Source organism: Cryptotermes secundus, unplaced genomic scaffold (assembly GCF_002891405.2).
Source record: "Cryptotermes secundus unplaced genomic scaffold, Csec_1.0 scaffold300, whole genome shotgun sequence".
NCBI classification, from domain to species: domain Eukaryota; kingdom Metazoa; phylum Arthropoda; class Insecta; order Blattodea; family Kalotermitidae; genus Cryptotermes; species Cryptotermes secundus.
In genome coordinates, this window is record NW_019731220.1 from 609,743 (window position 1) to 624,022 (window position 14,280).

The 14,280-nt window shown below is 42.7% G+C and overlaps 1 protein-coding gene across 2 annotated transcripts in view; it reads left to right on the forward strand.

Moving 5' to 3' along the window:
* Positions 1 to 1,489: 1,489 nt before the first annotated feature.
* LOC111866462 overlaps positions 1,490 to 14,280 on the forward strand; it is a 49,000-nt gene continuing 36,209 nt past the window's right edge. For both annotated transcript variants that reach the window (XM_023855436.2, XM_023855438.2), the window contains exon 1: positions 1,490 to 1,893. In XM_023855436.2, coding sequence (XP_023711204.1) covers positions 1,677 to 1,893 — 217 coding nt within the window. In that variant the 5' untranslated portion in view covers positions 1,490 to 1,676. The remainder of the gene's footprint in view (positions 1,894 to 14,280) is intronic.

Here is a 14,280-nt window from a genome sequence, read left to right on the forward strand (position 1 = left end):
TAAAACTGAATGAAGCGCTAATATATTCCGCCGAAACGTTGGTACCCATGCACTAAACGTAGACAATATGGTGTCGGGGTTGAAGATGGGGGCAATATGTTTGACCAAAACGCTGATACAGACCTGCCAGACTATACGGTGCCATAACTCAGAAGACAGTAACATGAATTTTCACAGCTGTGAAGAACTTCAAATCACACTTCTCAGTGTTACGTCATTCATTTCAATCAATCAATGACATTCATCCTGTGTTGTCATGCAATCTCTGCAGTTGATATAGTGTCACTAAACCAACTACGTGTGACGCGAGGTATGTGGGAAATATGTTTGCTGTTTGAGCAGGTGGCAAATGGAAGATAAGTGAAAGGGTTTCAGCCGGTATGACTGCGTGATATGCGCATGCGCTCACTGTGCCAAAGAAATTCCGATACAGGAGCTTCACATTTTTTTTTTCCCCCTCCACAAGGGCGGCATTGCAAGCGTTGTAAATTAGTGCTTGACCTTGTCGCATAGTAACCATGACAACGAAACGTGTTGACACTAGATTATGGTTTTGTGTGTTATCATTTGTTTGTCCAGATCATCCGTATGGTCCATCTATTGCCCTGTCCAGTGACTACTGCGGATTCTTTCTCCGAGGGTAAAGCGGCCGGAGTGTGAAACTGGGAAGTCTCTTCACCTAGTACATACGTCAATAATGGATATATTTGGATACCCAAGGAGCCGAGGTAGCACAGTCGGTATAGCGACTGGCTACGGACTAGACGTCGGAATGGCTGGAGTTCGAGTCCTGGTAGTGGCAAAATTTTTCTCCTCTCTGCGTCGTCCAGAACGGTTCCCGGACTCACCCAGCCTCTTACCCAATGGGCACCGGGGGCTCTTTCTCCAGGGTTAAAGCGACTGTGTCATGAAACTGACCATTCACCTCCAACTGGTGTGCCGAGGTCAAGTATTCGTGGATCTATACAACCACTCCCCCATACGTCTACATGGTGTACTGCTTAATTAGTTAAGCACACGGACTTTACCTTTTATGTGGGTACCCACACGTCTTCGTGATGTGCTTAATTAAGTAAAGGGCTACTTTCCCCTTGCACAACCCTGATCCAACATCAACCCTTGTGGCAAATAGTCACAGGTATCTCGCTTATACCCCTTCTTAACAAACAACCCTCACATCAACCACGTTAATACCCACACACCATAACATAATATTTCGATACGATGATTGCCGATGTCACACGAATATTTCCGAATTCGTGTACATATGTATAACGTGTGGCGTGTTTACCAACATAAGATTTCCCCCTCCCCAGTTCTAAATTTTCTTACGCACACTATTGTATGAACTCGCGTGATCTCGTACCGCCTTGTGTGTCTTCTGATTGGTGGGGGCTTGGCGCATGTTATTATGCGATTGGTTGATGGTGATCTATTGTTCAGATGGTAGTGGTGGGGGAATGTGTCAGGGCACTGTGAATCCCGCAGAATCAGCTGCAGTCGAGTTCAGTAGCATTCAGCAGCCTCAGAAGGGAGTTGAGCGTGGAGGGAAGTGGTTGTGTTTTGTAAGCTAAATAGACAGTGACGTGTACTGCAAGTACGTGAATTTCCTAAGTCAAAGATATTCCAACAGTGAACACAGAACATTATTTCAGTGGTAACAGAAGGAGCCAGCAATGGCTATCCCATTTAATCTACCAACACAGCAAGACACAGAGGAAAATTATGACATACTAGATCAACTTCTCGAACAACTTTACGAAGTAATGCTAGAAATACTTCGTCAAAGAAGACTTCGAGATCAACTTTACGAAACAATGCTAGAAATACTTCGTCAAAGAAGAAGACTTCGAGACAGTCGTTCTGCAATACCAACAACCTTGATGCCACACAGTAAGTACTTTTTACTTACAAGTGATATTACTTTCTTGAATTGTCTGTGAATTTTTATGGCGTCTTGGTGGTCTGAAAGTTCATCACAAGTGAGATTTTGTGCGAGAAAGCAGTTCGTGGTTTGTTTTTATATGCTGTTAACAGACATGGCGCAATTAAGCTATGTACTAAACTGCTTCTCTAAAATTTAACAGCTATTTGTTCCTAAACAAAAATCTTAATATTTATCCTGACTTAGCGATAATTTTTCGAAATTTCGCCAAAAGTGGGACTTTGTGCGAGGAAGGATTTCATGCGCGAGTTCTGTGTTCTAACATGTTGAGACCTGTCGTTCTTATGCGCTCTGCTACGCCTACTGAGTGCGCCGGTCGACCCGTACACTGGGAACAATTCGAGAAACAACTGCTTTAACGAAAATTTGATATTGGGGAAAAATTTGCCGAGCCACTTAAATTTTTATTTAGATCTCAAATGGTTAACGACGAATTTACATGAATATCTGGGTACGTTTTTGCGCCTATGTCGTTAAAAAAGGGGGAAAAATGATCGTGCTTTTAAAATCTTGTTTGAATGTACATAAGACCTTCAGTTTTTTATGTCATTGAACTCGTGTGCATTGCGTAGGCAACCAGGTGTTGTAATCCTTGTGAAATGGACGTTAATAAGATGTGTTTTATACAGATTGAACAGTTATCTGTATGGAGATTCCCGGGTTAACTGACCTGTTTCAAGGTCTAACTAATTTGCAGTGTGCGGAGCACCATGAGAGTGATGCAACAAGTTTTAAGGCCGTATGTGGGTCAATGTGCGACATTGGAAGTGCTGCTGTAGATGTCACCACAGTTTCCGTGTTTCCGACTAAATGCATGAAGTGAACGCACACCGCGTAGCCTGTGACAGTTCAAGTGTTATGTCTCTTTAGAATTCCTATACGGATTTTGATTAAACTTGGCACCAAAGTCTACGCTAAACGCTATGGGAGTGTATTTAATTTTAGTTCAGTTTGTTCCAATATGAATCTTCCTTTACACCGAAATACAAATCGAACTGCAACGATTTTATAAACAAATATTAGTCACGTAGAATTTGCGCAAGACATAAAATGTAGCCCGAATAAAGATCTATAACATTTATTTGGAAAAAATATCCATTATATGAATATTTAAGGAGATATAAGGAGAATTAATTTCCGGCTGCGCTAACACAAACAGTAAGTACAGCACTGAAACAGAAAGGCTACTGAGCATGTGTAATACAGGATTTCGCTCAACTTGACCCTGAACTCTTTTCATTAAGTTAAATAAGCGGAAATAGAACAAATTCTTTTGTAGGAAGAACATTATAAGATGAATTTTAACAATTACTTTGTTTCCATATATGGTGTCATTCTGTCACTGAAAATTCCGAACTGAGCGAATTTTTTAAATGTATCGACTTAACATTTCGTGTCATTGATATGAGAATAGTGTTTATAAACGGAATATCTTATTTTTAGCATTTAAATTGTTTAACGGGGTACGTACTGGTTAATTTCAGGATAGACAGAGCTTAATCGACCAGTAATCCACTATGTTTCGTCATAACTCAAATCAAAGTCAAAGTCGCATTGCGACTGACGGTCAGTCAGTCAGTAAGTCTTGGTGTCGAGCCCCTTGTGGGGCTCATGATCAGATATTAATTATTACCGTTTGACAGTTACGGTCTTGTTTTGTTGGGCGCCCTCTCTGACGAGAGGACGGGTCTGTCTTCTGCCTATGCTGCTGGCCTTGCCAGCGCAGTCTTTCTCTGGTCAAAGTCCCTTGGGACTCGCGACCATATTTTACTGTCTCAGATTGACGGGACGTAAGTTTCGTTTTGAAGTAACGTTAACATAACAGTCTAGTATATAAGACCTGTTAGTGTTGCGTAATTCCTTCGTGATTCGCGAACTACTTAACGTGTTTCTAATTATATGTTTTCTAATCTCACCGTCATCTGTTAGTCGATTCTCTAAAAAGATGTGGGAGCCTCGATGTCTCACAACTGTATCGGCTTCCACGGCCTGTTAACGGATAGCTGTACTTTTTTGTTTTCTAAACATGAATAAAATAAATACGTACTTAACTTCCGGTGATATTTTCGATGGTCTGATAGAATGAGAAAACTTTGAAAGCTGATAGGAATTCTGAACACAAGCAGTCGCAGAAATGAAATGTGTGCTTACGCAGATGTTTAGCACATAAGCCTCAGATGATGGCCGTATAGGGCTGAAACATGTAAAGTATATTTTATTCAACAAATAAATTTTCCAAGTATTAACGCGTTACATTTCACGGTTATTATTGCTTCATCATACAGGATACTTGTAGCAGTAGACGAGAAATACGTTTCAGGTTGTCTGTTACGTAAATATTATTCTCTTGAGCCAAATAACAAGTTAATCCGCTGCTTTTGGACGCGCTGACATAACACTTGGCACACCAAGTAAGCTTATCCTCTAGACAATGACGCATCGCTTTCTACCACTTCCGGAACACTTTCAAAGCCAAGTTGCGTCACCAGCGTTTACTGTGTGAAGTTACCGAACACATTTCTTATCATTAGTTAAAGACATAATCTGTAAATTTGTTAAATTCAAAATTTCAGGTTATGTATCACGGTAGATAAGCAGTTCTCGACGTTTTGGCGTTAACGTCGTTGCTTTGGACTGGAATTAGAAAACAGTAATAAAACTTATGATAGTGGCTATAAGTGTACGTATATTATTAAATAATATAATTTATTAGCCAGATTTTCGTATTTTCAAGCAAAATAGAGGTTTACGAGATCGCCCTGCTGTTTGTGTGTCTGTGTATTCCCCTCTATTTTCTCCGTTTTCTTTGTGTTTCGTGTCGTATCGAAGGGAAGTAGGAAATCACCTCTTCCAAGAACTTTTTGTATGAAAATGTAAAATTACCATAAAACGGAAACACGAAAATTAATATTTTATTTCATATAACGATTCTTCTCGTCAGAACATCGCGGTGCGTTTGACAAAAAAAAAGGCAGCAAACAGTTTGAGAACCACTGCGCTAGAAGGAACAGACAAAATTAACAGAAAAATTTGATTGAGAAACGTCCGTGGGCGACGAACGGAGAAGCTACGGCGCGACAGAGGCTGGTGGGGTGACCCGGCGGGAGGTGACCGCTCCTTCGACCGTGAGCTGGCGTCCAACCAGCGGGCGGATGTTAGTGCCGGCTCCCTTTTCACTGACAAGCTTCTGTTGCTTAAATTTTGTCGTCTGTACGCGGTCCTCTCTGACGAGAGGGCTGACTGTCCCTTGTCAAAAGTCACGGTCAAATTATAGATAATACGTCTCTTTGTCAGCGGTCTCTGTCATTGTCGGATACATACAGTACATAATATGTACAATTCTGCATATACAATAGTACCTCGGACTTAATGCGTTCCCAAAAACGGAACGTAAGTCGAAAAAAGCCGTTAAGTCGAGTTCGTTATAACATGGGATGTATAAGGTTACGTTCACATATTTTAATCTCATCATCTCTGTAATTCTATTATTTTCTTATAAAATCAGTAAAGAGATATTGTTAAAGGAGTTACGATTCGATCCACCAGAGCATTACAACATGGCGTAAACCGAAAATTCTGACCGTAAGTCAAATGGGTCATTAATTTAATGGGTTCATACGTTCCGAAATTCGTTAAGTGGGGAAGACGTAGGTTAAGGGACGACTCATACACAATACATTAGTCATACATATGCAATATATACAATGTCTTTGTCAATCCAGGAGCTATGTAGCAGGTTATGCCTTATGTCACATAGCTTATGCCACAACGACAGTTTAGTTACCTGAACAGCCGTAAGTTTGATCATCGCCTGCTTTGCGAACGTTCCTGACCACCTGACGCTTAAGAGTGACAGGACCTCTCGAAAAATTTGAAGCATATCTGCTTGATTGAAGTAGCGCTGAAAAGAACACTTCAAAGCACAGTGGTTGCTATATGTACCACCTGTTTTTTAACATCGAGAAGTTCTGCACAGTATTCGTGTGCTTCGTACGGTTGTGAGAACAGACACTGTTATTTCCCTAACCTCACTAACCGGCTGATATTTATAATTGACGCAGAATGTTTTCTATGAGATAAACAGAATTTTAAAATCTTACTTGGATGAATGTTAGGCCTCAGATGTCATCTGTTGTGATAACTAATTCCATGTAGCTGATTCCTTCTTGAGAAGCCGCCAGTTGCACAGCTACTCAAGAATTTTATAACATTTTATGGAATCCGAAGGTTCATTACGGTGTTCACAAGAGCCATCCACCGGTCCCTATCCTGAGTCTGTCCAGTCCATACCGCCTCATCCTATCTCTCTAAAATTTGTTTTAATAACAGTTGTGGTATTTAATGTTTTAAGTTACAGGTGTGTTAATATACTCATGGGCCCTTATATGAATTATTGGCGCAGAGAATAGCAGTGTTCTGTACGCACTATTTTATCAGGCCTTTTCAGTTCTTGGTATACTCTAAAGTCTCGACAAATTTGTGTGGTTCACCTCTGACGTAACCTGTGCTTGTACACGACAATACAAGAAATATCACAGGAGAAAGAACTACCGAGGGTAAACAGTTTATAACAATTCTTCGCATCGATACGCCTGTCCGTGCAGTTAAACTGTGAGTCAGACATCGAACGTAACGCGAAGCAGCGTACGTTAAGGTGACGCGCGCGTTTTACGTCCTGTGCAAATTTGATAAGTGATGAAGGGGGGAAAAACGGAGATCAACGCTCGTGGCCAGACGAACGTGTTTCTAACCGCACTCCGTTCTCAAGGTCGCCCCCTGTACTCGACGAGCCGTGCTGCGTTGCACTTGCGTCTCTCTCTCACTCACTCTCTTTCTGGGATAAGTGTGACGAAAACAACCTGTGCACCGAGCTTACAACAGTTCTTTCAGTTTTCAAGCCTGGACACATTTTGGGCACTCTGTTTTAATATGGAGAATTTTATAGGCGGCAAAGTGCTCATAAGTGAAATGATGGCCATTCGAGAGAGAAGTATATCTTCTGGCTGGCCATGAAGTACATGACATTTTCAGTTCTGTAATATATAAGAAAAATTGAAGGATTGAGCCTCCATTTACTTCGTATCTTATAGGCCTCGAGGTAAAAGTAGAGATAAACTTCATCTACGAAGGATATAGGATATTGGTGGGAAAGCCAGAAGGAAAAAAGACCACTGGGAAGATCAAGGCGTAGGTGGGTGGACAATATTAAAACGGATCTTAGAGAGATAGGATGGGATGATATGGATTTGATTGATCTGGCTCAGGATAGGGACCAGTGGAGGGCTCTTGTGAACACGGTAATGAACCTTTGGGTTCCATAAAATGCTGGGAAATTCTTAAGTAACTGCAGAATTGGCGGCTCCTCAAGAAGGGCTCAGCTCCATGAGTAAGTAAAGTAAGTACGAAAGATCTGAGGTTCTTACAGCGGTGGTTATGAAAAGTTCTGGAATATACCGCCTTGTAATCCGTTGAAAAACGATAAGAATTCTACATCTGCGAATTCCGCCTCTCTCTGTGTGTGGAGTGTGTTTACATTTGTGACGGGAAACGGACAGGACGGACTTGAGAAATTGGTCTGTGTAACTACGGCGTCGCTATGTCTCACATCCGCGCACGGAAGACGAAAATATCGACCGTATTGCCGTAACATTGTTATATGTTGTTATGCAATGGGTATTTGTAGCGAACATATAAAACGGAAGCCGTTCATTCCGTTTGGTTCTAAACATTGGAGAAACTGCTAAAATCCTCTGTCAGTATATACAGTCTTCGGGACCAGATTTGAACCTGGGCCCGCGGGAATGCAAAGCAGGAGTGTTGCCCAACTCGACCCAGTAAATAGAAAAAACAGATGAGCCTAGTCATTGTAAGATTTGAGGCTTTCACGGCGGTGACTATGAAGAAAGCAGTCTTCTGGGAACCGGTTTTACCGGTTCTCACGATCTCTTCGCTTGCGGATTCTTACATTTTTCCTTCTACCCTGAAGATGGAGGCGATACGTTCCTCCGAAACGTCGGTTAACACCACATATACACGGTGCAAAATCCCAGAAGACTGCTTTCTTCAGAGCCTAGTCAAGTCCAGTAAATTTGCTGTTGGTCCTCGCCAGTAGGGTCGTTTTTGGTTTCCGGCCCCGTTGGGACCCATGATTTAGTTTATGTTCGTTCAAAAAACCGTTTGTGTTTGGAAATGGGGTTCCCCCTCTTCGGCAAGAGGAGCGGTTCTGATTACTGGTTACTCCCTCTCTACTGGGGAGTGCTTCAAGCGGGCACTCACTCACCTGCCGTTACCTGACTCTGACTAATTTAATCGAATGGCTACACGCACCCTGTCTAGCTGTCACTGATTGCTAAATAGCTGCTGGTCCTCGCCAGCACAGCGACTCTTGGTTCCGAGTCCCATGGCTCTGGGAGCCTTAAGCACGTAGACCCCCTGGTTCGGACTCTGTCCTATGTTATGCTCACATCCATTTTAACATTATCCTCTTGCTTGTGACGAGTGGCTTGTTGCTGACTCATCTCCCTATCACTGGCCGCAGCTTCCTTCAATATAATGACTCGGGCAACAGCTGATAAGGGAAAAGCCTGCCGAGATTACAGCAGTTCTTCATGTAGTTCATTGTTCCATATTCATTTTAATTTAACTACGTACTAATTAGTTCCAGTAAGGGGCTGTGCATAGTTGAGTGACCGTCGTTCCTACCACTGCGGCCCGGGTTCGATGCCGGGTCAGGTAACGTGGACTTTGTGCTGGATAAAGTGGCACTAGAGCGGGGGTTCCCCGAGAAATTCAGTTTTTCCCTTCAATTTCATTCCATCAGCAGCTCCACATTTCATTAATCATATCACTGAAGCTAACGATCTTGTTATTAACTAACTTCATGGAGCTGAGCCCTTCTTGAAAAGCTGCCAATTGTTCAGCTACTCAAGAACTTCCAAGCATTTTACGGAACCAGAAGGTTCATCGCCGTGTTCACAAGAGCCCTCCACTGCTCCCTATTTTGAGCCAGATCGATCCAGTTCATACCATCCCATCCTATCTCTCAAGGATCCAACAATGTTATTCACCCACCTACATTTTGGTCTTCCTAGTGGTCTCTTTCCTTGTGGCTTTCTCACCAAAATTTTTTATATAAGATTTGAGGTTTTCACAGCTGTAACTATGAAGAACGCCATCTTCTGCGATGTGGCGCCGTGTAGATATTGTGTAAACCGACGTTTCGGAAGAACGTATTCCCTCTATCTTCAGGGTATAAAAACTCCGCGCGCGAGGAACCAGCGTGAGCAGGTGGCTGCAGAGGTACGTTCCTTAGAAACGTCGGTTTACACAACACCTACACGGCACCACATCCCAGAAGACGAGATTTTTCAGTATCTTATGTGCATTCCTCTTCTCCCCCCATTCATGCTACATGCCCTGCCCCTCTCCTTGACTTGATAATTCTAATTATATCTGGCGAAGAGTGCAAGTTATGAAGCTGGTCATTATGGCGTCTTGTTATTAAGAACGTCGCTAAGTATTCAAAGATACGTTCCAGCAGTCATGTTAGTTGTGACTCTAATTCAGGCCTCTGTTTTCAGAGAGTTTACTACATTCCTAAACACGATACAGACTGGTATTATAGGTCATTTAGCGGGAGGCGTAATTAATTAAGACGCACTTGGCCCAATATTTTGTACAGTCGTGGAGTTTGTGACGTCAGACACACGGATTCTTGTAAGTAGTTAGCAGTGCAAGGATGTTGCAATTCAAAGCACAGGTGCTATATTTACATCGTTTAAAAGTTCACAGCTGCAACAACATTTGGTACCATAATCTCTGTCCTCCCCTCTTGCCACCATCTTATCATATATAGGAAGTCCTGCATTAGTCCGTTATCAGTGGAGTGATCTGACAGGTCCGTGCTGCTTATCTTTTAAAATCAAACAGATGACGACATGTTCACGTTTGTTTAACCATACAGCATAACTATAGGCGTTTAGCATTTGTCCGCTGTGTTTGTATGTACTATAGTGTTTTCATAACAAAGGAACAAACACACACTTCGTCACGTGTGTCGGCCTGTAATTCGAACTTGCGGAGATCAACATCCTGCCTGTAGCGCAACAAATTTTAACTTTATTTCGATAACACGTAAGACATATGTAGGACATAAACTGTTTATTTATTTGTTTATTGCTAAATCGTGTACGCTGATCACAAAGATGGCACCCAACTAGTTTTAACGTGAACAGATTTTTTTTTGTCTTGCGCTAGTTTATATGCAAGACATGAACTTCACCACACGAAACACACCACGTCTCCGCTACAAAGCCCAACCGGTTAATGCTGTTTGGGGAAACACGCTGTTTATTGTGAGAACCATACGGAACCATATAAACTCAGTTCGTACCTCACAGGAAACACATTACGTCTCCGCTATAAAGCCCAACCGGTTAATACTGTTCAGGGAAACAGTCACTGCTAATTGTGAGAACCAGACGTAACACACAAATACACTCTGTGGACGGAATTTATAGAGTTTTAGAATGCTAAAGCAGGTGGTACGTATAGTAACCACTGGGCTTTATAAAGATGTAATGTAGACATACTTGTGAGATTTCAGGTTATCACTGCAGTGAATAAGATTACTGCCTTGTGAGACGTGTTGCCGTTTAGTCTGGTAGAAAGGTAACCAAAATATCAGGAGCTTCATGTACCCTAAGATGACAGCAGACGGTTCCTTCAGGTTAACAGACCGTACGACGTAACAACCCAGAAAGAGACGGCGTCTACCTGCTTCGAAATCCATTTCCTCCCTACTAGACCTTGCCGCTCTCAGCATAACGCGCAGTGAATTTGGTCGAGTCCATTAAGGTACGGATTGTAGGTGTGTACGGGTTTATCCAGAGGATCCGTCCAGGTCTGAGGCTTTGTGTGCATTTTCGCAACAAGGTTATTTTTTACGGCGAGGAGTTGTTAGCCCCACGTTCAACCCCCAAGTGGGTGTGTTTGAGAACAGAATGTTGAGGAGACTGTTTGGAGCGAAGAGAGATGAAGTGACAGGAGGTTGGAGAAAATTGCATAATGAGGAGCTTCATAGCTTGTACTCTTCACCAAGTATAATTAGAGTGGTCAAGTCAAGGAGGATGAGGTGGGCAGGGCATGTAGCACGAATGGGGGAGAAGAAGAATGCATATAGGATATTGATGGGAAAGCCAGAAGGAAGGAGACCACTGGGAAGACCAAGGCGTAGGTGGGTGGCCAATATTAAAATGGGTCTTAGATAGGATGGATTGGATTGATCTGGCTCAGGATATTGACCGTTGGAGGGCTCTTGTGAACATGGTAATGAACCTTTGGAGTCCATCAAATGCTGGGAAATTCTTGAGTAGCTGCAGAATTGGCAGCTCCTCAAGAAGGGCTCAGCTCCATGAGTAAGTAAGTAAGTAGTTAGTTATTGGAGAGGGTGGGTTTCCCCGTGCACTTAGACCTGTCTTGGTCCATTGTGCTTCCCTCTATGATATTCTACCAGTCTCTATATCCTACCGGTACTCGTGCTTACCATCAGTCCCGCCCAGCCAGCGAGACCGGCTCTACTAGCTGAGAGGTATCTGTAATGCTTCCCCCATCAACCAGAGGTATTAGAGACTGCTGTTGGGCGGGAAACGTCCGTAATTTGGCTCAGTGACCTCCTTTGGAGACATGAGGTTCTTTTACGTGCCGTAAAGCTACGACACGGGACCCACGGCTTAAAGTCCCTCCCTTGAGGACTTGTTCCCTGAATTTTTCCGCCCTTAAAAATTCGACGACCTCCGCCGGGTATTTGAACCCGCGTACTACGAGTCATGAGGTGGGAACGTTACCTCTAGACTACGGAGGCCGCTGAGTAAGTAAGTAAGCAAGTAAGTAAGATGTGTATGTGTTGTATCAGGGGCCCCTAATACGTCACCGTCACAAAGCAGCTGCAGCTAGTACCTCGCCACTCCCTCCATATTCATCAGGCGACACTAAAGAGGCCAGGATTCAGACTAGTGAGTCAAATGTTAGCTTCTGATATCTTTCCTAAATGAGGAAATGGAATGGGACGAACCGAAATCCCAACGACACACAAGGACTGCATTTCCGTATTTTACTTTCATTACAGACTGGAATATCGTCACAGAGATTGGCGCGTAATTATATCCTGCCTCATCTTATCTTAGGTCATCTTTACCCCGATATGAAAGTGCAATGTACCGCATATCGAGGGAATAATGCGTTTAATTACTTTAAATGGTAACATATGTGTTGTTACGGCGCATGTTGGGATTCTGATGGATTATAAGTCAGCTAATGTAGATTTTAAAATCATTCGTGGGTCCTGAATGTTTTTTTTATAACACGTCAAAACGCAAAATGCAGACATGAAGTTATACAATTCACTTTGTATTGCTTCATAACGGCCGCTGTTCCTCTTGCAAATTGCAGTCTTTCAGAGTTGCTGCAATTTTAATTTGAATTAGTTCTAACCCGTTTTAATTCACATTTGCATCAGTTCAAACCTGGGCTAATTCATTTTGCAGAAGTTGAAACCCGCTCTGATTCATTTTACTTTCTGACTGTCTCATTCAATTTGCATTACTTCAAACTCGTAATTAATTTTGCGTCCATTTTCCTTAAGTTCGAACCCGTTATGATCCATTTTCCAGAAGTTCAGACCTGCCTCCATTCGACATGCATTAGTTCAGACCCGCCATGATTGATTTTCCAGAAGTTCAGACCTGCAGTCATTGGATTCGAATTAGTTCAGACCCTTCATAATTGATTTTCCGTAAGTTCGAACCCTCTATGATCCATTTTCCAGAAGTTCAGACTTGCCGTCATTCGATACGAATTACTGCAAACCCTCCCTAATTCGTTTTCTGTAGTTCAGACCTGCTGTAACTAATTTTGCATCAGCTTGGATTTGCAGTGATTCACTGTGCATCAGTCCGAAGTGGCAGTCTGGCCACGTGGAGGTCCAAACACGCGTGGCATGACGTAGTCAAGGTCCATCACTGCTCTGTGATTGCCACTTGCTCATGTAACCCTGGTCATCAACCTTTTGGCGTCTCGCGCTGCTGCCGCTGTCTAACATTACAACGTGCTCGAACATCTTCAGCTGAGATGCAGTCACATACCTTGCCTACGGATTCATGACAAATTATTGTTTTAGTCCCTGAAATTATTATACTTCGATTATGACGCCGTGTAATCTGGTATATCGTTACTAGGTTTTTCGAAGGAACCTGTTGTCTCCAGCTTTACATTTCGGAGGAATCTGGTGCCTGAATCATCAGGGTAGAAGAGCTTTGCCAACGTTTCGTGGGGAAAACGCTGCCTTCATCATCAGTGTAGAAAAGTATGACCAAAGTTTTGGAGAAGTCTGCTACTTTAATCTTCACAGGAGATAATTTACCAGTGTTTCGGAGGAACCTGCTGCCTTGCATCTTCAGGATGAGTTATAAACGATTCGGAGGAACCTGCTGCCTCTGTCTTCAGGGTGTTAGTGTTACCAGCGATCTGTAAGAACTTGTTGCTTGTAACATCAAGGTTGAAGTCATAATTTGTGATACCGAATTAGTGCTCAGATGTGTATTGATTATGTATGTAGAGTTTCAGTTGTGACCGTCAGTTTATTCCACCACAGCAAGACAAAAACAGTATCTTATACACTGCCCAGAAACAATAGGCCAGAGGCAAGTTGAACACCTTTGTTCCTTAATTCCCAGAATGCTACACCCTTCGACAATTCGTTTCACGTCACCCTATAATTGAGAACACGAATTCTATACCTTTAAGTCCTTTCTATTGTGAAATTACACCTACCGCCTTTTCTGTTTACCTTCAAGGCCTACTTTCGCTTAACATATCATTTAAGAATGTATATGATAAACCCTTAGCGGTAAAACTGCACGTGCTCTTGACTTTGTCAGGGAATACCAGATGTTTCGTCATGATTGTTGTTGCACCGGCATCGAATGATGCTCGGCCGTCCATGACCTTTTCCTGCTCGCCGAGGTATCATAGGCAGGTGCTGCCATCTCTCGATGCCGAGGAGAGCTACGTTATGACTAACCACCAGGTTCTCTGTCTCTGTCTCTAACAAGGGTTCGACAGTCTCTTATTTGCGGTAAGCAAATCGTGTGTCACCTGAGAATTGCATCTTTAAAATGAGTTAGTGGCTTGTTTATACGTTTTGAAACGCTCCTTAAACCATCCACGTAAAATGAATAACAGCTAAACACATTACATCTTTATTATACGTTCATCGTCTGCCTGTTGCCTTTGTAACCTTTGCTTATAAAATACATTGCGCTTGCATTAACGCAACA